General features: G+C 48.1%; 8 protein-coding genes across 8 annotated transcripts; 4 read left to right on the forward strand and 4 right to left on the reverse strand.

Annotated features, from left to right (window-relative positions):
* Positions 1-23: 23 nt before the first annotated feature.
* LAJ45_10846 (uncharacterized protein) lies at positions 24-887 on the reverse strand (the record flags this gene model as incomplete). Its single annotated transcript, XM_046120361.1, has 1 exon — positions 24-887. The coding sequence occupies one exon, from the start codon at positions 885-887 to the stop codon at positions 24-26; it is 864 nt and encodes a 287-aa protein (XP_045966370.1).
* Positions 888-1,315: 428 nt separating this feature from the next.
* On the forward strand, positions 1,316-1,663 carry LAJ45_10847 (uncharacterized protein; the record flags this gene model as incomplete). Its single annotated transcript, XM_046120362.1, has 1 exon — positions 1,316-1,663. One exon carries the CDS (start codon positions 1,316-1,318, stop codon positions 1,661-1,663), a length of 348 nt encoding a protein of 115 aa, XP_045966371.1.
* Positions 1,664-2,003: 340 nt separating this feature from the next.
* On the reverse strand, positions 2,004-4,985 carry LAJ45_10848 (uncharacterized protein; the record flags this gene model as incomplete). Its single annotated transcript, XM_046120363.1, has 2 exons — positions 2,004-4,053; positions 4,177-4,985. The coding sequence occupies 2 exons, from the start codon at positions 4,983-4,985 to the stop codon at positions 2,004-2,006; spliced, it is 2,859 nt and encodes a 952-aa protein (XP_045966372.1).
* Positions 4,986-5,799: 814 nt separating this feature from the next.
* On the forward strand, positions 5,800-8,077 carry LAJ45_10849 (uncharacterized protein; the record flags this gene model as incomplete). The annotated part of the gene is made up of 4 exons (XM_046120364.1): positions 5,800-5,802; positions 5,872-6,939; positions 7,089-7,316; positions 7,385-8,077. The coding sequence occupies 4 exons, from the start codon at positions 5,800-5,802 to the stop codon at positions 8,075-8,077; spliced, it is 1,992 nt and encodes a 663-aa protein (XP_045966373.1).
* Positions 8,078-8,708: 631 nt separating this feature from the next.
* LAJ45_10850 (uncharacterized protein) lies at positions 8,709-11,149 on the forward strand (the record flags this gene model as incomplete). The annotated part of the gene is made up of 7 exons (XM_046120365.1): positions 8,709-9,311; positions 9,375-9,733; positions 9,784-10,099; positions 10,155-10,328; positions 10,385-10,610; positions 10,718-10,812; positions 10,871-11,149. The coding sequence occupies 7 exons, from the start codon at positions 8,709-8,711 to the stop codon at positions 11,147-11,149; spliced, it is 2,052 nt and encodes a 683-aa protein (XP_045966374.1).
* Positions 11,150-17,688: 6,539 nt separating this feature from the next.
* On the forward strand, positions 17,689-18,551 carry LAJ45_10851 (uncharacterized protein; the record flags this gene model as incomplete). Its single annotated transcript, XM_046120366.1, has 3 exons — positions 17,689-17,834; positions 17,916-17,998; positions 18,088-18,551. The coding sequence occupies 3 exons, from the start codon at positions 17,689-17,691 to the stop codon at positions 18,549-18,551; spliced, it is 693 nt and encodes a 230-aa protein (XP_045966375.1).
* Positions 18,552-19,761: 1,210 nt separating this feature from the next.
* LAJ45_10852 (uncharacterized protein) lies at positions 19,762-22,795 on the reverse strand (the record flags this gene model as incomplete). The annotated part of the gene is made up of 10 exons (XM_046120367.1): positions 19,762-19,791; positions 19,852-20,163; positions 20,221-20,425; positions 20,506-21,839; positions 21,906-21,980; positions 22,037-22,149; positions 22,233-22,441; positions 22,594-22,635; positions 22,688-22,709; positions 22,786-22,795. The coding sequence occupies 10 exons, from the start codon at positions 22,793-22,795 to the stop codon at positions 19,762-19,764; spliced, it is 2,352 nt and encodes a 783-aa protein (XP_045966376.1).
* A 2,394-nt stretch (positions 22,796-25,189) lies between these two features.
* Positions 25,190-26,672, reverse strand: LAJ45_10853 (uncharacterized protein; the record flags this gene model as incomplete). The annotated part of the gene is made up of 2 exons (XM_046120368.1): positions 25,190-25,808; positions 25,861-26,672. 2 exons carry the CDS (start codon positions 26,670-26,672, stop codon positions 25,190-25,192), a joined length of 1,431 nt encoding a protein of 476 aa, XP_045966377.1.
* Positions 26,673-26,732: the final 60 nt, after the last annotated feature.

Here is a 26,732-nt window from a genome sequence, read left to right on the forward strand (position 1 = left end):
ACAATAGAAACATCGGCCCTCAGCTAAGCGGGCATTTCTCTCAGTAGGGGTGGGGCGACGACGTCCCCCGGACAAATCCATCGGTACATCACCTCCCGGGCGGAACGAGGGATGGTTCTCAGGAGTGGGTATTGATAGCTGGGGCGGCAGCACGGGGGCAGGGGCGGATTCGCTGGTGGGGGGCGAGGGTCGGAGGCAGCAGTAGCATTCCAAGGCTTTTTACTTCCTCGCTTAGCTTCTGCTGCTCGTCGCCGATTATCCAACCGTTGCAAAAGTATCGCACAGGCATCTACCGTCGCAGGGGTTTCATGGTGTATCATCGATTCATCGAGTTCCGCATTGATACCTTCCATCAAAGCTTCAATCCGAGAGACTTCATCTATCCCTGACTCGGCAGCATACCTTTGAAATTCGGCGAAATAATCGGCAAAGGTTCGATTTCGTTGGCGGATGTTCTGAAGGTTCCTTCTAGCCGTTCGCATTCGATCAGGGTCTCCGAACGCTGTATCTAGGATTTCATAAAACCGCAACATGGAAGGCAAAGCGATACCTTCTTCTCCGACGTATTGTAAGAATTGATTAGCGGCAACACCCTCCAATGGACTGAATAAATAGGATAACTTGGACTGTAGTGTGGGGAAGCGGTCGGCATTTCCCAATAGTTTAATCCTCATCTGTTGTTTGAATAGGTGTAATCTCTCTCGATCGCGATCTCCCCTAAACATCTCAGGATCTGGGAGCTTCCCCCACCGTTGGGTAGCAGCAACAACGGGTGGTATTGGAGGCGCAGGTGGGGCATCATCGCCACCAATTGGTTCTTCATCAGGGGCAACTACCTCAACAGCAACCCGTTGAGTTCGAGCAGCAGCAAGATCTCGTTCGAACATCTCCCTTGCATTTCCAGCTTCCCTCTCCACCTCCTGTAAATCCGTTGCATATTGGGCAAGGCCGTATTGGGCCCGTTGAAGAAGTGCATAACATCAGCAAGCTCGCCTATTACCCAGGGCGCAGCCCCTACGTCCTGGCGGGCATTCTGCGCCACGAGCGCCCAGCGCGTCCGGCACCGCCAGAGTACAACCTTCGCGCCAGGCTCCGCCGCAGGACCGTCCCACTCTCTGGGACCGCCAGGAGATATGGCTCACGTCCGGAGGGCACTCGCCAATGCTCTGGTCGCCTGGGCCGCCATGAGATTCCCTCCCCCTCCGGAGACGCTAGGATGGAGTGACTCCGCCCACAGCACCTAGGAACTTTTGCTTCTTTTGATTACGTCAGTAGTACACGCGAGCACTTCCCAATGCTCTCACAGTTTTCTTGAATGCTCTCACGGCACGACGAATGCTCTCACGGCACGGCGAATGCTCTCACGGCACCGCGAATGCTCTCACGGCACCGCGAATGCTCCCCCGCGAATGCTCCCGCGAATGCTCCCGCGAACGCTCCCGCGAACGCTCCCGCGAGGGCTTCCGCGAGTGCTCCCAGAGCACTCACCAATGCTCACAGAGCTGAGGCATTCGTCATACCCACTCAAGGTGAGGCAACCCTCATTGGGCTCCTTTGGATTGATACACCGTCCTCAAAGGATAGGAAGGCCGCACCAGTCCCTCAAAAGATATCTAACGTGGGTATCCTCAACGCCGCTGTACGGTCAGTCGCGGGATACTGATACGAGCACTGTCCTGTATACTGGTGACGACTACCCAACCTTTGACGGACGTGTATGTTTCTGTCGATTCGTGAAAGGCATAATTAGCCTTGAGGTTGAGGCCATGGTACGGCTCGTCTGAAAAGCTCAATGTCCATGCATAAGCAGCAAACATGGACTGGCATTGACCTCCTGGAGCGAGCTTGCTGGATAGCCAGACTCAGATACTGAGCGGCCGAAACTTTACCTCCTTCTTCCAATCCGCATGCATAGCAGAACGACACGAATTTTGAATTAGAGAGTCCAATTGGGTCTAACGTTCCTAGAGCACTCAAGAATGCCCTCACGGCTTTACAAGTATTCAACTAAATTCATTCCACGTACGCAAGTCTATCCTAGTATTTACCAACCAATTACCAGTCTCCACCTCAAACAAATGGGCCATTCCCAATATACTCCGAATATTAACGACCCACATCCTCTTCCTCCTCCTCCTACAAACCTTCAGGAGCCCATGTGAGCTATCAGCGATACCACGATCCTTTGCCTCGAGTAGCTCCACTATACATAGTCTATGTGCTCGCCCCCCACTGTCCCGCAGCTTGAACAAAGCCTCGACACGTCCTGGTAAGCGTCCCCGAAACACTCCCCACTCCTCTGAGGACGCTACCGACACCCATACCCAATCCTTTCTTATTTTCCCTTTCCTAAAAGCCGCGTTTCCCGTACACCTGATATTGTGAACCTCGTACACCTCAGGTCTTTGGAAGATTGGTATCGGAACCTGCAAACATGTGAACATCTCCACCCGGCGCTCTAAAATGCTCTCAGAGCTTCCGGCAAAGCTTTGAGAGCATCCCGCATCCTCTGCATACTCCTTTATCAGGCGATATAACGTGGTATGGCTTATTTGCAGTCCATCCGCAATATTGAAAAGTCTTTCCGATTTCGTGGAGGGGTTGCAAAGACGCCTTAGAGGCAGTCGGCCTTCTACTATGGATCGTTCATTTGGTGTTTTTTTCCGGTCTTCGATTTTAAAAATCTCAAGTAACTCCTTCAGGTTATCTCGATGGCTCCAAAGGATGTCGTCAGTGCTCTCAGGACCTCCAACAATGTCTTTCAGATTCAGCATTCGAATCTCTAACGCCAACCGCCGCCCCCCATAGTCCAGTATCTGCGTTGCAGCATCGACCTTGTTGGATGCTCCGTATGCCTCTTTTATCTGACGTACATGGGCGAGTTCGCTGATGTCGGTGGAGTACTGGGGAATGCTCCCAAAGCGCTCGACATGTTCCCGATAGTGCGTTAACACGTGCAATTTGATGAAGTTGAAGTGAGACCTTTCCCGTATCTCGCGAATCTCCTCCAAACCTCGCTGAGCGCTCTGGGAGCCTGAGGTCTTCACAGCTTTTGTCCGATCTCTCGCATCCTTAACCGTCCTCTTGTACGCCCGGAATTCTAAAAAGATATCCTTGTGCTTATGGAAATCCTCGAGATAGCTCTCCATATAATTCAGTGTGCTCGTCGTATGACTCCCATACTGCGCCATTAAGTGGAAGTCGATTAAGCCTCGTACACATTTCAATGCCTTTGCGAAGTCGCCCCTGACAGCCACCCCCGGGTTTCTCAAAGCAGCCGCGAGTGCTCCAAGAACGACCCGCCCCAGATTTCTCATCTCCTTCCCTTGCCATTGGGTTGTGGCACGATATGCCTTGTTCGGTACTGCCAGTCCAGGGTAAGGCGCAATCGAGGCCCAAGCCTTGTCAAATTCCTCCAATCGATTGTGCTTCTTCAAGAAAGCCTGAACCCACTCCATCATGTGCTTCAACATCCCTAGGTAGATATTGTGCAGAATGTCCGGTTTGTTGAGATCGTATGGATTAACCCTCGGCATACCCCAGAAAGCATTGAAGAGTGTCTTTACTGATCTCGCGACAAGGTATTCCACCGGTCCCAGGTTTCCCGGGTTCTCCCTGAATAGCTTTACCCTCTCCCGGTAATCCTCGTGATCGCGCGTAGGGCTCCGGCGAGTGCTCCCAAGACTGTGGAATTCCACCTCGCATCTTGGACAAGAGCTAGTACTAATATTTTGTAAGTTTGAATGCTCAGGTTGATCAGCGATCCAACCCGACAACACCGGAAAGCATAGACGTTCGTACCCGTCGGCGCATGCGATTAGCTCGCCTTCCTGAGAGCACTCCCGAATGCTCTGAAAGATCTCCCCAAGGGCGCGATGCAGCGCCATTTGACTCTGACGTCGTAAAGCGGAATTAGCGAGTGAGTTCTTCCCGAGCTTAGGTGGGACTGGCAGTAGCCCTAGGAGAATTAACGAATGCCCGGTGGGCTTGCTCCGGACCGATGACTTGATGTTCCCGATGGTAAGATAGATTGGCCAGGCTTTCTTGTCCCCACTAAAATTTGTCAAATGTGTGCCATCTGACGCGCATATAATTGGTACCACAGTCGACCCCTCCGGTAAGGTATTCTGTCCAGAAAGCATTAGCGACTGCCTCTAGAGCACTTGTGAGGCTTACCAGACCTGCGTCTCCCACCACCAATCTCCCGTATGCATTTCCCCGTACATTCTCTCGCCAGATTCATTATGCTCTACCACTGGCGCGTACACCAATGACTCCCGAAAGGCCCGTTGGCCTAGAAGATATCGCACAATTACCATTGGATCCCGGTAATAGTAAGGGATTTTCTCTCCCCCAATATCCACCTCCGAATGATGCCAGCTCGCCTTTCCCAATATGTCATTCATTTCGTCCAACCTCTTTATAAAACCTCGCCCAGTCCTGTAGGAGCATTCGCCACTGCTTGACGGAGCGTGTAGAAAGAAACTGTCGATATTTCCTTGTGAGGCCTTCGACAGTATGAAATAACGTGCCATTCTAAACTCGTATGCTGAGTTGAATGGGTGCCACGGGTATCGGAGAAGGTTTTGTGAGCATTCGTCGTAGTCCTCCGAGCGGTAGAGACGCTCCCCAGCACCCTCGTAAATCGTTGTCGCTGCCTCATGCCTATTTGCATCTCCATCTGTCTCTTCCATCATAAAATATGATTCGGATTCCAGATCTGAATTATTATCGGGATCTTGGTCATGATAATTGATACTGTTGCTCTCCGAACTATCCGAGTCGTCATGGGCATCTGAATAGGAATCGTGAATGCCTTCCGGGCTGTCGTGAGTGTCATCGGGTGCCTCTTGATCGCGCTCCAGGAGTAAAAATTGGTTTCCCAGCCATTCATCTGCTTCAAATGGATGTGTAGTTCGAAGATGTTTATCGAAGTTCGCGGAGGAGCTGTACCGCTTGCTGCAAAAGGGGCAAGACGATTTCATTGAAGTCTCATGATGCTAGCAAAGCACTCCTGAGTGCTCTAAAAATTTGGTTTCTGCCAAGGCCGAGGAGGCTCTTTCCTGCAGGTGCTGCTGCAGAGTGCTCGAATGATTTGATTTGTCAGCCAATGAGGCTCCTCTCACCTGCACCCCGGTCGGCAAGGCTGATTTTCAATACGAGTCTGATGTCATACATCACCAACCTAATACAAACATCAACACCAACACGAAGAAACACCCACCACCCCAATCAGGCGGCCAGTTATGCTAGATTCTATCGCCCTGAGCATCTGCACTCTCTCCCTGAGCACTCGCGGAGTCTCTTCAGATCGAGACAGTGTTCTCAGCGCCAAATTCAACACTAATATCGACTACGAGCTCAAAGAATACATTCTCTCCGAATCAGCTTCCTAGAGGACAGAGTACCAACACCAACAAGAACACAAGCACCAACCCCAACACCAGAATGTTATCGACGTCACCATTGGTACCGTCAGAGCATCCCCGAGTGCGCCTGGAGCATTTAGATCAACGTCATATATTGAAGCAAACATTGAGTACGAGCACCCTCGAGTGCTTCTAGAGCATTCGTGGGTGCTCTCGGAAGCGTGATAAGCTCAAGAAAAAAGCTGATCGTACTCGGTATAAGAGCACCCCTCCCTTCCTTCAAGTTCGTGAGAAGTTCCTAACCACCTTCAAGTTCTCCTCTACCTATCACTTCAAGTTTTCCATTGCTTTCAACATTACCTGTTGAAATCTCATCCTTCAAGTTCCTCCGTTTTCAAGCGATTTAACCTTTGCAATCTTTATAAATAAGATGGTATTTCTCTCTCCTAATCCAATTAATTTTAGAACCATACTCACCACAGTGATACATTAACATTATCAGACTCCAAACACCGCTCAGAGCACTCCCGGTAGCTCACAGAACATAAATCAACTTCCCAATAAGAAGCGCTTGCGTGACATAGACGAAGACGATAACGAAAAGACCCACCGAAAAACCAAGAAACACAAATCGTCCCGAAAACATAAGAAACACCGAACTTCCTCAGGTCGCAAATCGTCCCGCAAAACTGTCAAGCCTATCCCGGAGGAGATACCAGAAACACCCCCTAAGCAGTCGCCAGTGCTTTCCGGGTTCACCCCGATCAACAAGAGCCGAAAACAAAACCCTGTACCTCCACCAATCCGGACTGAAACCCGGACTCCGCCAAATACTAACCTAGCTCCATCGGACACTGAAGGGATCTTCCCGAGTAACTGGGGAGCAACCCTAACTGATTCCGACTCCTTTCCCGACTTTAGTTCCGAACCCTCTGAACCATACATAAGTGACGATCAAGACCCAGCAACAGGTCCAGCAACAGGCCCACTAGCAGCAGTCTCCACTGCTTCCTCAGCACGCAGCAGTGCTTCACCAGAGGCCCTTGTACGGACGACCGTACTTAGGGTTAGTGCTACCCCACCAGCACCCGCTAGTGCTCCACAAAAGAACGTTGCCCGGGAGACCATAGTCCCAAGTCAAGTTCTCACTCGGTCCAAGTCTAGTGCAGTCCGCTCAACAGGCCCAGCAACAGGCCGCTCAACAGGCCCAGCAGGCTCTACTACTCCCTCACCAGCACCCGTCAGTGCTCCACCGAAGGTTCTTGCACCGGAGACCCCTACATTCAAGCCCCGACGCCCCTCTCGGTTATTTTCTAGTGCAAGCCCGTCCGAACTAATAGACCACCCCTCACCAGTACGACAGAGACGAATTAGACCCGAGCCATCGCCGATTGTCCAAGAGACATCCCCGAGTGTTCAAGAGACATCCCCGAGTATTCAAGAGACATCCCCGAGCTCGACCGCATTCAAGATGACTCAAGCAAGCAAAGCGAAGATGACTTTAGGTCTACTCAACCTACCTAAAGTGTACACCAGCATCCGCAACAGCCTAAAGGCGGAAATGCAAAATGTGGGTTGGGTCAATAAAAGCACGTCCGGTATGCTGCGTTCAATGCCCTATGCCTTTACTTGATGAACTTGCCCTCCCTCAACGGTTTTCTGCCAATTTGGACTGGGGGTGACTCCGATGCCCGTAGAGCACTGGCGAGTGCTCTACAGTGGCTCATCGCAGATGTTGGTATGAAGGATAGGTTATCAAGGGGACAGGGAGACCGTCAGTTCAAAGAGGCTGCCGGTGATAGTGATGATGATGATGACGGCGGTGGTCAGGCAGCCGGAAGACGCTCTCGCAAAGGGAAAGAGCGTGCAGTACCTCCGGAACTCGTGCGACCTTCCATAATGGTTACCGTGGTGGACCCCGATGCTCTAGGGGCATTCTTTATGCTCGTCCCACACCTACTTATGACTGGAATGATCCCCTGAACGAACCTTCGTTCATCGGAATTTTGACCAAGATAACTTTCCCCGAGCTATGCAACTTGATCCTGAAGCACACCGCACCCGGCAGAGCAGTCAGGACTATCTGGGGGGCAATTGAGAATGTCCCCCCGGCAGCTGTTCCTCCCGTTCGGCCGGTGGAGGTACAAATTACCGATTCAGAGGAGCTCGAAGGTTGGTTGAAGAACAGCAATGCCAGGCCTCGGAGGATATTGGCGGTCCTCCACAGAGCAGGCGCGGGTGCTAACCTGGGTGGTGCGGAATCCCCCCCGTTGAACCCGGCTTTCCCTCACGTTGAGGAAGATGATTATAGCATGATCGATATTCCTGCAGAGGATTCGGATTACGAGGAGGGAAAGCACCGGATAAATGCCAAAGGACTGAGGGTATATATGCCTAGAACTGATGCCAGTAATCAAAGGCTAATTCAGACTCTTGTTAGGCGTCGCGATAGACAGCAGGATGCTATCGACGATTTAGACCCCAAATACCTTAGGAAGTATCCTTTGGGTGTCGGGGTTGCTGACCCAAACTTCTTACAGGGGACGATCTGGACACCTGCCGGGATAGCAGCCAAGAGAGCTGCTGACGCACTCGCGGCTGCTGGTGCTGGAGGTGGTGGTGGTGGTGGTGGTGGAGGTGGTGGTGGTGGTGGTGGTGGTGGTGGTGGTGGTGGTGGTGGTGGTGGTGGTGGTGTGGTGGTGGTCTAGGACCTCCACCGCCTCCGGGCGGACCTCCTCCGCCTCCGGGCGGCGGTGGTGGTGGAAACCAGCTGGAGGCGGTGGTGGTGGTGGTGGTGGGCCAGCTGGAGGCGGTGGTGATGGTGGTGATGGTGGTGGGCATCATTAGTTCCCTTTGGTATAATCTCTAACTTCCCTTCCTGCGGAATTGTCACTAACCTTTTAATAGTTGTTAGGATTACTCCCTGAGCACTCGTGATAGCTATTGAGGTGCGGTACGATTTGGTGTTTTGGATTTCCCTTTGTCTTGCGAGAGTATATCAATGGATGGGTCATATCGGATAGGATTAGATTAGATTAGATTAGATTAGATTATTCCAGGTAGTAACTGCACTGCTTTTATTTCAAAGTCGAATCAAACTCCTAGATTGCTCTCAGAGCACTCGGTACCACTTCAGAAAGTGCAGTAAAACGAGTGATGATAAATGATGCGGTTGAGTGCAGAAATTGTGGTAACATAGGATTATCCCTGCCGTAAGAGGATTAACGGTGCAAATTTTTCTTGATTAGCGGCGCAAATTTTCTCGCCAAGAATTGATTTCTAATCGAAGATATCGCGAGTGCTCCTAGAGCACTGCGGATATTCCTGCCAGTCATCAGAATGGCTCCCACCAAGCGCTCCTCCGGTTCAGCACCTCTTGCCCCAAAGCGCCCACGACTCCCAAAACGACCTGAAGAACATGAAGATTTACTGACTGACGAGTCTGAAATATCTTACCGAACATTGACTCCACTGCCAGCCCGCACTCGGAGTAGTCAATCGACCACCGCCGCTCAAATAACTCGGAAAGGTCTTCTCCGTTCCTCCGAAACCCCCACTGGGAGGAGCAGTCCTAGGAGGGTAGAATTTCATCTCCCCGAGGACCATACTGATAATTTTGAAGCGCAGGAGGAGCCTGAGGCAATTGAGGCGCCAGAGGCAATTGAGGCGCCAGAGGTGGAAGAAATAGTTGATACTAGCCACTCAGACTATGATGATGCTCCGGAGAATGACCACGAGAGCTCTGAGGAGGATGAGGATGAACCGGAGGATGAACCTCAAGCCCCCCCCCCATCTTACACCCAGAAGTCTCAGACTGTCGGAAAGAGACCTCATACAGTTCAGCCGACTACTGCCAGAGCACTGGGCAATGCTCGGAGGAAACCAACTGGCGCGGTAGCGGAGGTAATTGCTTCTTCCAACGTGTCGGTGGACGTGGTGCAGGTTCGACTCTATCTCGCCCATTGATGCTTTTTAACATGTAAGTATTAGTGGCTAACGATTCAGAGGGGAACTCGACCGGGCGCGAAAGTAATACGTAAACAAGGTCAAGGGAGAGCAGCACCCACTTCAGCACCCAGCCAGAATGCATCCCAGAGAGCACTCCCGGCATCCCAGAGAGCACCCCCAACACCCTCACAGTCTAGGCCCTCTGCACCTGTTTATGCTCATGAGTATACCTCTTCTACGCGCCATATCGATTTTTCCTCGATGCGCTCTCGATACGGGGAGTCGTCCCCCACTTACCGGACATATCGTTCTTCACCGCCTAGCGAGGTAATTGGCGAGAACTCTGTGAGCAGTCGTCAGATTCCTTCAAGCCAACTTCACGGTCAAGGTAGATCGCGAAGAGTCTACGAAATCGAGTACCTTTCCTCATCTAGGGGGGGGACGAGAGTACTCCGATGCCGTAAAGCGAGGGTATTTTGATTCCGGGAAGCGAGGTTAGTATTCCGGAGGACACTCACGACGTCTTTGAGAACACTGGCGACATTCCTTCGAGCCAATTGACTCAGAGGTCTGTGGTCCCTAACTCTAGGAGTGCAAATGTGCTGTCAGTGCAGGCTCAGAGGATTGAGAAGGAGTGTAGCGTGTTAATCGGGGAGCATACTCTTCTACATGAGCCCTTTCCACCTGCAGCAAGACTTTCGGTACTGGTAGTGAGCATGTGGGCAACTGCTAGTCGCCGAGTGCGGTGTAGAGTAGACCTTGATGAGGTCGTTATTAAACAGGTGAGTGCCCCCAAAAGGATTACGAGTGCTCTGGAAGCATAATTGAGAATGATAGGTCAGAAGTCTGCACTCCCGTGTCCGTTCCCACTTGATGCACGAGGTGAAAGGGCGCCTGGCGGACTCTACGATATACGGGCTTGGAAATTTTGTGGGGCCTGAGGCGAGGGCGGCTCAAGTGGAATACCTTTTGAAGAATGATCGTTTCTTGAGCCCCCAACAGCATTACGAGGTATGATGCCAGTGGATGCCCAGAGAGCACTCGGGATAGCCGGTAACAGATTCTAGACCTACCGACTGCGCTTCCTGGCTCCGGAAATTATCGATATATTGTATTTTAAATACTTCGATGGGGTAAGAATGCGAGGGGTTAGGGATCCCGAATTTCTAGAGCGGATAACCCCTACCCTTATTTGCCTGATATCGACGGCGATCTGGCACGGCATTCGGGCGTGGTCAACAGGGAGTTACGTGAAGCCTGATAATTTTCAGTCGCAGAATGAGAGTGTTGTGAGTAAGTATGGCCCGATGCCCTCATTGATATGGCGAGTGCCTTGGGAGCAATGACGGATGCTCCTAGGGCTATACGGAATTGCCAAGCTGACATCCAAACACGAGTAGAAACGTTCAACAGGATGAGCAACACTTGGAAGGGGAGAAGTAAACAGAACCAGGAGGCAACCTTGGAGGTAATCAAAGATAACCTTCGAGAAAAGGTATGATACTTCTAGATGCCGGTAATGCGAGTGGTATTCTAAATGCTAACCCTAATAGATACGAGATAAAAAAGGGGTAACGATTGAGATTATACCGGAGGAGGGTTTTAGCGAGGACGATGAAGCTCTGGCTGCGGATCTTGCCGCATTCCGAGATGCTCGGAGAACACCCACGAGTGCTCCAGGAGGTCGGGTTGATTCCGACAGCGCCCAGTACGAAGTGATTAATGCCCGACTTCGCGGCATTGACACCGAAGAGGAGGGGGAGGAGGAAGAAGAAGAGCCGGAATTACCTGTAGTGGGGGATTACGAAGGGGGGGGGGAGGAGGATGTGTAGAACAATCACGAGTGCTAAGGGAGATAGTGGGGGATTTCTTCTGATTCGTATATTGTATTAGGGTTAGTTAGGGTGTTAAATGGCGTATTGTATTTAGTATTAGGCGGAGGATCACGGTGTTGAATACACCAATTCTCAAAGTGCAGTCGCGAGTGCTCTGGAGACAGTAGAGATCGTCGTGCGAGTGATGTTTTTGTAATCTCATGGGGGAATTGTGAATACCAGAGGCCGGAACGGCGGAGAGGTGTATGCCTAGAGAGAACGGGGCGCCGACATGTAGGAATCGGTACGTCGGGCATGAGCCAGATTTCAAAGCACCCCATCCGGCAACGTCAGGGGGAGTCAGGGCAATCATTCTATCCCCAGAGCCCGCTGGAGCAGTGAAGAGTGCTCCAGGAGCAGTCAGGATATCCAACCGTGCAACTGGCGTTCTCTGGCGGGTAGAGTGACGTCCTAGTTACACCGGGCGCTATTATTTAGTGTCGGGGCCCGTTGTGCGGACTAGTGTGCGCTGGGGCGGAATAATGTGCGCCAGACCTCGCCAGGAGCACTGGCGGTATCTCTGGAGAGGTAGTTTACCTACCGAGCGCCCTGAGCGCCCTGAGCGCCCCGGGCGTCTGGCGAAGGCTACAGGTTTGCTGATGTAGGCATGGTTTAGTGGGGCTTGTAACCTCCTCTTACTCCCGCTAATGGTTCCACAGACAAGCTGTTCCTCGAGGTTTGGAGACCTCGACCTTCGACGGCCATTTCAACCAGGTTCCGTTTCTGACTCGGGAGGATTTCCATCGTCCTTATCCCTTCTTCCAACAAGGGGACAGGAGTGTTGGTCAGGCTCGTGTCCGTGCAGCAGCAAGGGAGAAACGGGAACAGGTACGGTGGATGCGGGAGGAGATCGAGCGAGATGGGAGGGGAGCGGAGTGGATGCGGCAGAGAGTGGCACAAGAAGAGCGGAATGAGAGACAGAAACTGGCACTCGAAGCGCATTACGGGGCATGGTGGCGTCAGAAGAAAGCCAGTTATCCTCCTCTTCCGGACCCTACCTGTCGTCATCGTGGACGGAGGGACATTGACTTTGGTTGGGACTGGGGCCCAGATGGGAAATGGGGTCCTCTGACCAATGGGGCTATCAGGATTTTCTAGGAGCGGTCCTAGATGTGGTCTCCTTTCGAGCGAAGCTGGGCGCTATATCCCTTTGAGCGAATGTGGGCGCTATATCCCTTTGAGCGAATGTGGGCGCTATAACCCTTTGACGGATACAGTGGAGACCATGTTAACGTGTTCGCCTCTCCCATGCCAGCCCGAGCTGAATAAAAAAAAGCTAACTGCTTGGTTATTTCAGCGTTGAGAGTGGTCCCAGATGTTCCGGTAAAATTTTTTCCTTTCGTCGGGGTTCTTTAAGCGAGGAGCTTAAAGTTATACTGTAACGGGGGTGCTAGGATGATACACGACCGTGACTTCGATCTGACATAGAAAGGGTAAACGGGCAACGATGGATTCATTGGGCTCGTTCGATCGAAAGATGGAGTTTATTTGTTTGATCGTATTTGTAGTCTAAAAACTTAATAACTTTAACGGGTCTCCTCGCTAGTAAAGATTCCATGACTCCCCGAGTTCAAACTGGGGGCAACCGAGTACTTTTATCGAAGTTCCGCCCCTTTTTTCCCGCTTTTTCTCCCTAGCCCGTTCGTTTTTTCCCTAGTCCGGGGACACCGCGACTTTTTCTATGAGGGGCGAGAGGAGTTGCTGCCACACCTTGGACGAACTTCCGCCCGAGTCAAATCACGCAATCTCTGCCAAGAGCTGGTCGGGATCCTAAGAACTAGCGGAAACAACCGACCAGATAGCAATTGCTTATTCAATTTGTTTTAGAACAGATTTGGTGTTTTGTAAAGCGAGGTTTGCTTTTAGTAGCTTGGGTCGTACTCCTACTCCCCCTCAAAGGTGCTCCGGGCTGAAACAGGAGGGTTCCGGCGGTTCGACGCTCCGGGGGTTATTTTTGGGGTCTAAAACGTGTTTATTTGCAGTGTTTCCTCAACTCCGCAATCCGTTCATTCAACCACCCCAAATGGACCGGAGCATCTTCAGGATTATTTCTGACGTAGTAAAGCATATTTTCCGAGCATCGGTTGCTAAGTTATTGCGCCTCAAAGGTTGACTTCCAAGGTAGGGTAACTTATGTTTGGGGTTACCCTTCCTTATTTGGCATGCTCCTCCTTCTGCTCTAGTTTTGGTCCAGTCGTCTAGCTTGACTTATAAGGCTTCTTGCTCGCCAGGATCCCTACCCTTCATACCAATAGAGGTAGGGGTCATCTGCCCTTATCTTCACCCATCGATGAAGAACAAGCGGTGATTACCCTAGGGTCGTATGGCTTGAATGGTAGAACAGGTACTTTTGTAATAGCCCTACTGTGGCTCTGTTACAACAGCCACCTCATTCTATCGGATTCTAGCGATACGTGGAAAGACTGTCCCCATTACAGTCCTTACTCCCATTAATAGATCCTCCTCCCAGCGCTCAGAATGTAGTTACTCTGACAACTTGAACTGGTAGCTAACCACACTACTTGTACCTGCATGTTACTGTGCAACTGGCTTCTATCAATAACTCTCAGCATGTAGTAACCGGGCCCTGAATGTACTCATACATCAAACAGTTGAAGTGGCTTCATTACACTTAGAGCTGCTAGCGTAACAAACTGCAGGTGATCATGATCACTGGTACCTTCTGTAACGGGGGTGCTAGGATGGGCCACGATGGTGACCTCGATCAAAATACTAATGGTAAACGGGAACGATGAGTTATGATTGGGCTCGTTCGATCGAAAGATGGAGTTTTTGTTTTGATCCTATTTGTAGTCTAGAAACTTAATAACTTTAAGGGGTTTCCTCGTTCGTAAAGATTTCATGACCCCCGAATCCAACCTGGGGCCACGGAGTTCTTTTATCAAAATCCCGTGCCCTTGTTCCCCGCCTTTTCTTCCCTGCCCCGTCCCTCCGTCCCCTAGTCGGGGACGCCGCAACTATTTTCTATGAGGGGGAGAGAAGAGTTGCTACCACACCTCGGACGAACTTTCGTCCGAGTCAAATCACGGAATCTCTGCCAAGAACGGGTCGTGATTCTAGGAACTAGCGGAAACAGCCGACTAGACACCAATTGCTTATTCAGAGTATTTAGAATAGATTTGGGTGTTTGTAAAGTGAAAGTTTGCTTTGGTAGCTTGGGTCGTACTCTTACTCCCCCCCCCAAAGGTGCACCGGACTGAAACCGGAGGGTTCCGGTGGTTCGACGCTCCGGGGGTTATTTTTTGGGGGTCTAAAACGTGTTTATTTTGCAGCGTTTCCTCAACTCCGCAATCCATTCATTCGACCACCCCAAATGGACCGGAGCATCATCAGGATTCTTTTTGACGTAGTAAAGCATATTTTCCGGGCATCTGTTGCTAAGTTATTGCGCCTCAAAGATTGACTGCCAAGGTAGGGTAACTTATGTTTGGGGTTACCCTTCTTTATTTGACATGCTCGTCCTTCTGCTCTAGTTTTTGGTCCCGTCGCCTAGCTTGACTTGTAAGACTTCTTGGTCGCCATGATCCCTACCCTCTATACCAATAGAGATAGGGGCTCATCTGCCCTTGTCTTCACCCATCGATGAAGAACAAGCTGTGGTTATCCTAGGGTCGTATGGTTTGACTGGTAAAACAGGTACTTTTGTAACAGCCCTAGTATGGCTCTGTTACATCTTCCACTGTCTATTGGCTTCAAAATTAAGTCTAATAAAGTCACGTGCTCCTACAGGTTCCAATAGCTCAAACAGTTGAATAAGTTGCGGTAATTACATGAAATATATCTCTCAAAATGGAACGTATCCCTTCTGTACTCATATCCCAAATGAATGAAATCAGTCCATCACACAACTTGAACACTTCTATATCGGGATAACAGTACAGGGGAGGAGAGTATATCAGTAGAGTTTCCCTTCACATAATGTCATAAGTAGCCCTGTTATAAACAGGGTTGCCATCAAGCCCACTCACTACATATAATACTTAAGTTAAACTCAGCAAAGTGAATCTGGAGGTATTTTGCTACAAATTCCAGTCAAAACCAAAAGCTCTCTATGATTTCGCTCTACATATAATATTAAATCACTTCAATCGAAAAATACACATATAACTCTTTTGCCTGCATATACATAATTGGGTTTGTTGAGAATTTTGATTTTCGTCATCAAAAACCAATTTCCACAATTTTAAACTACCCAATCAAATAAATTAATTTTTCTCTATAAACCTAGTTCTTTACCTGGATATTACCTATAGACCTTAGCTTTGTATAAAGAACATTTTTTCTTTCTTTTGCGAAAGTGGTTTACATTTGCGAAGACCTTCTTTGCTGTGTTGAGCGTTATTGCGCCATAGTTGTTACAACATCCACCATCAGATATCACTCGATTGATTGCTCTGTACCCACATGACTGCATGTATGTACATGCACGCAGTTGGAATTGCCTAGAAATATTCAAAATTTACACTCCGTGGTACTTTCGTCCGACGGTGATATCTAATATGCTCTAGAGAATTTGTTCTGAATTAAAATTCTCAACCCTCATTGAGAGGTTTTGTCAGCATGCAACGCCCCGCTGACCTTGTGACACAATAAAATACATGTAGTCCGGTGACAGGCGTCCCATCTATTAGAGCGGATCAGAAGTTACATTAGACCTAGACGTCCATCGCCACCAATTCAGGAAATGCCGAATGGCAACATCAACCAGGGAAATCCAATCCCAAGAAGCCAATAAAACCAGCAACTCGCAGTCGCAAGATCGGCCACCCCAAATTCTTATCCACACCACAACTTTACGCGCTTATCAATCCAAATCAGTAGAAAGACTTTATTTCATCTCATAGTTGTTTCGGTTCCTCTAGCCGTTCACTTGAACGGGTTTATATGCGTGTTTTTCTTGGCAACAGACGCTGTCTTTCAAGATTCCTTTTGATATGACGAATCGTTGTATTTTAAGATGACCCAATCGCATTATGATATACTGTCGCGTGTACTGCGCCATATTTCGTGATGGTTGTTCCTCAAGCGAGTGATAGCGGATGGAACGCCGTTTTTATTGCGCAATGGAAATGGGTGGGGCGCGAACCGATCTTTTACTGGAACAAGAACTTGTGCCTTAAGTCTTGGCCAATCATCCTACTGTAGTGCACATGACCCGAACGAGAAGATTGATAGTCCACCCCGAAATGTCCGGAACCGCCAATTCGTACCTTGCAGTAGTGCCTCCCCATTCCTTCCTTTTACAACCATCCACAACCACCACCACTCATTTAAGACGCATGCGTGTAATGATATCCATTGGTACTGCTCTGAATATTTGGTTATACTCAACTATATTCTGTAGCTGACCTTAGTTCGCCACTGACATTGAGATTGGTCATAAACTGACACCCTTATAATTTACAGTATCTAAAGGGCCGCCTGACCGACAAGCTTCCGAAGCAGTTAATGAAAGGTCCAGATAAGGAAGCCACGAAACCAAATGAATTTCGCGCCGTTAACTTAGCCGGGGTATGAGAAGGGTTCTATCTCGCTTGGCAGACTTGCATGCAACTAAGCCTAAATTGTTGGCTAACAAGAGTTTATGGGGGAAGGGGTGATGATGATGGTGGGGTGGTGAAATAGTTGATGGGATAGGTGGAGGGGGAGGGACCATCAATTTTCATTAATTACTGCCCGCAATGTTAATTTCACGGGGGCATGAGACCTTGTGTTCCCTCAATGGGTGAAGCCTGGCGATAAATGCGAAAAAGACATTCCTCGTGCCGGAAGCATACTAACTACATCTGCTTCAGTACTCCAGACTATGCGGCTCAAATCTGCCTACGAGAACAAGGCTTTCCCGATTTGTTTGCGGAATTTTCACATGCACACATGATATCTCGCTTGTTAAGCTGCTCGAATCCCACACTTTGTAGATGTAGTACTCTATGTACCCACAAGGCGTACCAACAGTAGAGAACCCCTGTGTCCTCACATTAGATTGTTAGGGTTACTCCTCAAAGAGTGTACGATCATTGTATTTATGCGTATATAGTTAATGAAGACAAGTATATCATGTAGATACATGTACTGACGCATGGAATAGGCACATATCCCATACCCTAGTCGATCAAACTTGTGCCTGTCCTAGCTTCATATAGCAAAGAATCCATGCTAAATTACATGTATTCAATGCCCTGTCAGTTCATTCACTAGTTACAGCCGCCATTTTTCGCCATAATAAAACCTGTCTCAGTGCCGGGCCCCCTTTTCTTTCTCATCTTTTCTCTCTCCACACCTACCGCAGTACTTCTATCTTCATATCTACCTCTATTGCCTCCAGGCGTCCCTTCGTTTCTGCTCTACATTACAAGTCTGTCGCTCTTTGAAAGTCACTCATTTCTTCTCGTGATCACTTGTTATTCACGTAGCCTCTCTCTACAAACCGCTCTCTACAATTCATTGTGTCAACAGTTTATCTCAATATAATCAAAATGCGCTTCACCTCTACTCTCGTTTTGGCAATTTCTGCCTTGACCTCTATTGTTGCCTCCGCAACCACAACTTCATCTGGCGAGAATCCTATCACCTATCCTCTTGGCGGCAGTATCAAGGCGGGTTCTGATGTTACTATCACTTGGTACGTCCAATTAATCATTTAGTGCAACATATCGTTCATGTGCAATTCTCTTGACGATCTCGCTGACCTATTGGATTTCAGGAGCGTTACATCTGGCACTTCTTGCGACCTTATCTTAAGGAAGGGCAAGGACACTGATTTGGACGAGGTCTTGAATATCGCAAGTGAGTATTGAACTAAGTTTTGCTATTATATTCAGACATGAATAGAATATTTTCGCTTCACATTTTACTAACATACATGTGCCTTCCAGCTGGTATTCCTAACACTGGTGCTTTCACTTGGTCTGTCTCTCCTAAGATTCCAGCTGGTAGCGACTACTCCATCCAGATCGCCGCTGGTGATAAGGACAACTATTCCCCCATGTTCACCATTGAGTCCGATGTGACCTCCTCCTCTTCCACCTCGGTTTCCTCTACTTCAACTTCCTCCAAGTCGTCGTCTTCTTCTTCTTCAAGCACTTCTTCGACTACCCTTTCTACCTCCACCACCGCATCCACTACCGTTTCAACCAGTGCTACCACTACTGCAGCCAATACTTCTACAACTGGAACAGGATCGTCCAACTCCTCTGCCATCCTTAGCACTACCCGCGCTGCTTCTTCTGCCACTCCCGAAGCCACCGTCGTGGCTGCCAATGTCAACAGTGGTGCCCACCTTGCCTCTCCATTAGCGTTAGTCATGTGCATCTTCGCCGGTCTCATGTACCTCAACTAAAATGTCAACAATATACGGTTGAAATCGTACTTATATGAAGGAGGGAGTGGATGGTTGATTTCTAGCTTAATGTTTCTCAAGTGATTGTATGATGGTACATTTTATTTTCTACGGTGACACGCATTCTGTGAAAATGACAACTATGCTGCTGTTCCATCGGCTTAACTGACTCCCTACTGGGATTCTGTTCGCCATTAGTTCTTTGGAAATATTTTATATTCTTCTACTATTTTTGTTGATTCGGTGTTTGTAGGGAAATTAATGATTGAGGTTGAAAGTCCAACTGTTAAAAGTTACCACGAAAACCTATTGTGAGACCAGAAGTAAATATCTGCGCACTGCACCAATTTGGAGCCAAACTTCCTCATGAATTGTCACTCGCCTTGCCAAGTCGAGCCTTGCAGGTGTCTAGGTATATATGTATCAAATTCGAGACATACAGGAGAGCTTCAGCTCCTCTTGCGGCTTTCTGGTATTTATAAAAAGATAATATTATGTTACATCCACGATGAGATATATAGATACATGTCTGTAATCTTACCCCAGCCTTCCAATGTGTCACTAAAAATACTTTAAAGCTTGTGGGGGTACCCAATTACTCGAGATGCGATGTGACAGGACTACTATCATTGCACGGTGACTATGTTCATCGGTCGTAATACAAGCATCCTGTTAGTTATATAAACTCGATATTTTTATTCGTTAGGCCTTCTTGAGCCTATGTGAGTAAAGAGAGTTGTTTAACAAGAGAAAGTGCACCAAAATCCCATGCCCTATCACCAAGAGCCAATCCCTTTCCCTTTTTCTAATTCAAGTTCAAGGTATTATCACTAGAATTCAATTAAGTACCGTCGAGTGATAATTTATGATTGCGCGCATCAAGAGCGAACTTGTCTAATTACTAGGTAACTACGAAATGTACCACAGGGCTGGGCTAGTCGATGGATTTCTCGTGAATGGCACACGTATGTACGAAGTCACCCTTCGGAGATTGAGTCTGAATAGAGCGAGTTTTGAAATACGCAAATAGAAAGGTTAGGCAGGGTGGAGAAAACTTTAATACAGTTATTGGAGTAGGGCACTATATCGCCCCTAACACAACCTTTCCCACCACCGGAAAGCTACCAGTCAAAAACAACACAACTCTGGATATTTATTCAATGATCTTAAATAATGAACCCGTGAGTTCTCATCCCTCTTGAACTCCCGATCACTTGCGCAACTCTACGTAGTTTGCAGGCTGCCAATGTGTTAGCGATTAAAAAAAAAAAACCCCCCCACGAGGGAAATGATGACATACAAAGAGGCCGCGCTTTCCACCGTATGTTCCCAACCACCAATCATCGTCTGGAAATTCGATATCTTCGATGATTGCCTCATCAGGGAAGGTGAGTTCATTATCTTCTGTTGCTGCATAGTCATACTGGGCAATCGCCGACGGGTTGTTGGTGGCTTGGTGTTCTTCCTCCTGCGGTGGAGGCGATTCTACAGAAGGTCTATCCTCTGGTCGAGAGGGTGGAGGACCTTGTTCTTCGTCTCCCTCGATAAGCTCAACATAGTTGCTGGGGAAGAGACCGCTCTCCCCCTGTACGTTGCGCCCAGCCCACCAATCCTAGAAGAATTAGCATAAACGGCCGTACGTTATCGCCACGTCAAAAGAAATATATACCTCGTCTACCATGTCGACTTCTCCAACAATCTGTCCTTCGACCAAGTTTATTTCGTTCGGCTCGGTTGCTTCGTAGTCAAACAAGATGAGTGCACGCCTTCCTACGCTGCCTTCAACGGTTTCACCTCCTGCACCTACACCAACTGTTTCCGACCTAACCCTTGCTGGTTCTTCGTCCTCAAGATCATCTTCTTGCGGAACTACCCTACTCAAACTCTCTATGGGAATGGATGATTCTGGCTCTGGTTCGTGTCGTGTTATGGGATCTTCCTGTCGCCTAGATACGGGCATTGCGATCCTAATAGGACTTCCGGGGATCTCAGGAGTGGGGGGGTAGGAGATCTTGGAGGTTGCGGCGGTGGGTGTGGAATTCCAGCTGCGTTTGTCTCATCATCATCAGCAGGCTTAGGAGGAAATCCAGGGAGTGCGACGGCCCCTCCCGCGACGATAGTAGGTCTGGAAGAGATATCAACGGGTGGAGGTGGAGGAGCACGGTCTCCTGTAGTTTGCTGGAACTGGTAACCGCCGGTCCTTGGAGGGCTCTTTGGTGATGTCGGTGCCCCCATCGGGGGCGCGCCTGAAAATTTATTTCTCAGTGCGCTGATACCACCCGCGGGGGCTTGTACATCCTCTTCGTGGTCATCCAGTTTTTGTTGAGCAAGCTTATTTGACAAGCCATCATTACTCCCGGAGCTACGGCCGGTGTTTGAGGTGCTAACAGGGGGGTATTGCTGGCCTGCGTAAGTCGGCGGAGTGGTTTCGCTGGCTCCTGAGAGACCGCGCTCTCTAGCTTTCTTTTCGGCCCATAACTGGGCGGGCGTTTTACCACCGGATGAGCCAAAGTCTCTACTTGCAGCACCCACAGGCGCAGCTGCTGGGACAGAAGGATTCAATCCGAAACCACCAGGCGTGGGTGGTTTAGTACCAAAGCTGGGCGCACCTGTCCCAAATTTCTTTACAGGCTTTGGTTTGGGGAGAGAGGTGAGTCGCTCACTTTGCGAAAATGCAGCTGATCTCTCTGATACTGGTCTTGGTCTTTCTTCATCTTCTTCATGCGCCGGAGATGGCCTCGCTTGAGCTCTGATGGCTGCGATATCTACTTTACCAACCGGCTCGTATGCACCCTTGACAATCTCCGGACGCTCAGATTTCTGCTGCGCTTGAGCTCTAATAGCGGCAATATCTACTTTTCCAATAGGTTGATAGGCTCCTTTCACGATATCCGGTCTATCGCTAGCAGATGATGCACCGCCATAACCAGATGTGGTGGATGTTGGCTGAGCTCGAATTGCAGAGATGTCAACCTTTGTCGGTTTATAAGCAGGTGCAACCTTCTCCAACTGGCTCCTCGTTACAGGTGGGGCATCTGCTCCCCAGCCATCACTGTCCGTCTGCTCCTCACGTTTGTAGGGGGCTCGCGAGCCTGTAGCACCGGAAACTCGAGTAGGTGTATACGCAGGTTTAGACGATGGAGCCGGCGGCTTCGGGGCAGATGTCGGAGGAGCGGTGGAAGTGCTCGCAGACGAATATTTAGCTCCCGAGGCATCACCAACCTTCTGGACTATAGATTCGGGTGAGAGGTCGGATTCAGACCGGGCAGTGACTTGTACATGGTAACCCTAAGACATCGATGAGTAAATTTCGATGTGAAGAAGAACGCATAGCTCTATCGGGCAGCTACTCACATGCAAAACTTTGGCGGCCGCGTTTAGATGACCGGTGAAATATCCCTTAACTCTCTCCGGGACGCCCTCGCCACACTTTCCCCAATTAGTCAATGAGGTTGTCCGGACAGTGATGGGACTGGAGAGCTTACCCAGGCAATCAGAACAAACTTGGGTAACCCAGAGTTCGGATCTTTAACCTTGACAAAAGCAAATTGCACTTTGCCATCATTGAACTCTTCGATGAGCTCCTCAAGCTCACCCTCTACAAGAACAAAGACCGCCTATGTCAGTGTTCGTTTTAAGTTAAAGTAGCAATGGGCAATGAATGGAAGGAGTCGTTTAAACCTCCTGTGCTATGCACTTTCAGCGTGCTAGCCTTGGATGTAGAACTCGCAACAAAGGCATTCTGCAATGGTACTGAGACAGCAAAGACAGCCCACTGAGCTTGAGTTGGGGACTTATTTGCGGGGGCTGAAGATGAAACGAGGGTTTTATAAGAACGGCCAATCTCGGGAGAGATGTCTAGGGAAGCCATGATGTTGTGAGAGAGATGGCTGGATGTATATGTGAGATAGATAGCAAGTAGGTCGAGAGCAAACTTCCGGTAGGATTAGTGAAGTATGATGGAGAGGAGAAAGGGGAGGTCGAAGAACAGGGACAACAATTAACAGGGCCACAGGGTGGTGGTGGTGATGAGCATTCATACGCTCTGACGACAACAAGCATGTGGCGGGACCACAGGCTGTGGCTGTGCCGACCAATTAGTATTAGAGTTTAGGGCTCGAAAAATAACTCCTTACCCTACACCGGGCGGGATTTGTACTATGGAAGTTCAAATGAAGACGTTATATATAAATCACTAACTCAATGCTAAGCTCCGGGCAACGTTGAAAACAACAAGCGCGCATAATAGCGATTTCAACGGCGCCCTCTCGTTCCTTATACTACAGATACTGTTAATAATATTAATTGGTGTGGATGACTTGTCGAGGAGTTTGGACGCTCAGACATCTGACTATGGTTGCTATAGAGTACATATATGATCATATGCATGCAAATGTGTGGTGCCGGTCACGATAAATCAGCTTTCCGGCCATTGGCCGAGGCGGAAAAACAGTTTATTAAAACATATATTTTAATCTCAAATTTTAAGTCTCGATAAATATTTTACCCGAGAAATTGCTTGGTTTTAGGACCTTTAACTATGTTATTGGTAATTTAATTAACGACAGCGCGCGACTCCATATTGCACATGATGTAGGTTGGAAGGTCCTACCTGTAGTTTTTTGAACCCTAGATACATGTACATGTATGTACATGTATCTACTCCTTCAAAATAGATCGAGGAAGCTGAAACAGAGAATATATAGTCCTAGTGATTACCTACAGGTTGTCTATCTTCAAACTTTGAATTTCTTAAATGTATTTTTGAAGGCTCGGATATATAGCTACATGTAGGTCAGGAGGGTCTTGGAGCCAGGTAGGTACATGCACATACATACTACATGTACATATATTGATCATTGATCGTGACCGGTACCATATATGTGGGTATATACATGTAGGTATACGTATATGCTTGCTATATCGTAATATTTATTTTTCGTGATCGTCTACGTACTCCGGTTTACATGTACTTTATACGTACGCGTATATATTTCTTTGTCAAAAGTTGCTCTAGAAATATTGGGGATGTCCATTACATTCAAGGACGAAGTACATTTATAACGGATATCGGCATCGTCCTCAGGTGAATTCAATAGTAAACTGGCATTTATGGTACTGCTTCATTCTATAAACTATAAGTTATTCCAGCCGTAAACTACTTGTCATCTCCCCTGCTTCCAGGCGTATGAGCCACACATACACAACACCATCATTTTCTATTTCATCATCACCATTACTTATAGAGTAACTCATCAACATTTATCAATATGATCCACTATAAACACATTATAGGTTCATATAGGAATTCATCATAGAATGAAAAAATCATGGTTAAAAACTATTCGATCCCTGGATATCTCTAACTAAGCAGTGAGAAACAAAAATTCAGGGACATATTGATGAATTGAATTATTGTAATTTCTAGTTAATTAGATCTCGTTCAAGTGCGTTTTGAAGATCAAGGAGTTGTGGTGCTCCAATACAGGTTATACGTATGGCAACAAAGATCTAGTGTATATAATCAAAATTGCATCCAATGCGTACCAGAGCTAGAGCTGAAGACACATGAACATGTTAATTTATTATATAGATGTAGCTACATGTAGCTACATATAGGTCTGAAGCTGAGTCTCTCTAACCAACAATACATACATAAGAAAATTGTACATCATACAAGTACGTAGTATATAAGTACTACCTAGCCGGTAGTACGGGAAGTAAATCAGTACGGTGTTTCTAAACGTTACTCACCGCGTTTACCCCTGTTTTCACAAATATTACGGTAGAACTGTGATATTTTGTGTTATATTGCGGCCGTGGTACTGCTATCTACGCGTACGGCCGTATTCACAGCTTATCACTCGGAAAGTTCGATTGAATGGATGGGCCATGGGAACCTTGAACATAAAGTATCACCTTTCTAACATCTACTCCAACTAGGCCTTCGGGGAAATTACGATGTCAAATTTTATGCACTATAATCTTATACCTAACATCACCAACAGTGATAAAAGGGATTCGGGTTATATGTATTACGTTTCACTCGAACAGAGAATGGGCAGCAGACATGTAACCACCAAATTCCAATGGGAACAAAGTTCTTTAAAAGGCGAGGTACAGGAGTATCACTGAGTTAGATACGCCATGCCCGTTTTGGGCCTACTGAAACCTTTCCCAAGGCGCGGCTATTTACTAGTACCTTGATGAACTGGAATAAACGCTGGTGAAAGGCAAGAGACTTCGATCAAGATGCCAGAGTAACGGCATTCTAGATCTTGTTATCCCTATGTATTTATGCTTGCCAAATTGCAAAGCCACGCAACCTCAATATCAGTCATATCCCCATTTGCGAATATATTTCTTGTAGGTTTGTTGAGATCTCTAGGTTTTGATTACTAGTACAGCCCAATTACATTTCAATACAATTTCTATGACCCATATCATCTATACCAAGTTCACAACAGAACACGATCAGACACGTAACGGGAAAACATCACCTTGCGTTTCCCTCTCCTCCAACAGAACTAATTATTTAGTCTGTAATTTGTTCAAAGTTGCAGCGCCACATAAAGTATAAACTTTAACGTTTCTAGATCTCTAACTCATATCATCCATGAAACTGAGGTATTTACAGCTCACAAGTAGTCTTGATTGTCCACGCCTCCTTTGAACCTCTCACTAAGGGTTCTGAACTTCGACAAAAACGCATCCACGTCCACATATGTCCCCTTCAACCACCTATCACCACTTTCCGGATCAAACTCCCTCCTCCCATGTACTACTCTCCTATTATTAAAGATAACGCACTCTCCCTCATTGAGTTTAAGCTCAAATTGTGATTCCGGATCTTCTATACTCGTGCCGAGATTACGAATTGCATGAAGCCAGCTCCTAAAGGCCCTATTGTCTTTACCATTCGTATCGACTTCTATTGGTGCCTGAAACGGCGGCGACCAGTTCATATGGTCAATGCGTGGCTGGCGGAGGTATGTGTTCTTCTCCAGAACAACCGTTGGGCGGCTATAGTGGTAATGGTGTCCATCATTCTTATAATGGAAGGTAACAGGGAAATCGCATAATGCTTTGAAGAGCGGTTCGGAGGTCATCCGAACCGTCTGCGCAGCACGAAATGCATCCGCGAAAATGGAAGAACCCCCTGTGACAGTGTTGCGGATGCAGTGAAGGAATTGAAGCCCAGGAGGCGATTCAAAATAAAGGAGGTCCATGTGGAGGCCAAGATTGAGGGGAGTGTAGCTGAGCTATTATCAGTGAAGCGTTGATATATGAGGATATGTGAAGTACTAACGCTATGTTTTTGGCATCTTTGACATTCTTGACGTCCCAAGTCCTCCCGTAGAATGTTTCTTTAATGTTACCTATCCGTTTGGCAATTCCTTCGACCGAATTCTGCCTCGAGTTTTCCGGAACTTTACGAAGGAACACCAACCCATATATAGATAGGTGTCGAACAGCTTCGAGCAGCATCTCGTCGGACTCCATATAAGTCTGGTAGTCAATCCATAGCACATCTTGCTCCATTAACCGCTTATCCCATAGGACTTGTCGTCGATCATTAAAGTTACTCCTAAGCCTCCACCTCAGGTTTGCCTGAGTCCGAAGAAAGTCGAAACTATAGGTACTTATATGCTGACCGTCAACTCCTGGACCTATATCCCACTTGATAACGAGTGTGCCGTCAGGGAGCGCTGTTTGGAACTTTGGCTTCGTGTCGTAGTTTATATCGGAGGTCTGGATAAGCTTTTGTTGCGTTGAAGGGTCGACACACATATGGCATCTGCAAGCGTCTCGGAGGAATATATTGTCGAATGCAACTTGTTCTCCCTCAATGTCAACCGTGACATACCTGGGGGCGGTTGTTTGAATGACTGAAAGACGGTTTATTGCCTTTCTCGTTGGTAGAGGAGCCCATCGTTTCTCTTCCGGGTATTCTTGTTGGCGAGGAGACCATGACGAGGCAACACCTCTCACCAGATTGTATTGGATATCTCTACTCGGGCGCCACACAGAGCTGTCAGCTGACGCCGTGGGCCGGAGTTTTTGGCAAGCTGGCCTTCTCAGAAGCCCGAGTGGGCTTTGTCTGAGGATTGATTTCATCATGGCGGGAGAGAAAGTGTAACTTGAAAGCGGGACAAGCTTGATCACAATATCTTTTTTTCC

The sequence above is a fragment of the Morchella importuna genome (genome assembly GCF_003444635.1).
Source record: "Morchella importuna strain M04M26 chromosome Unknown Morimp01GS052, whole genome shotgun sequence".
NCBI lineage: Eukaryota > Fungi > Ascomycota > Pezizomycetes > Pezizales > Morchellaceae > Morchella > Morchella importuna.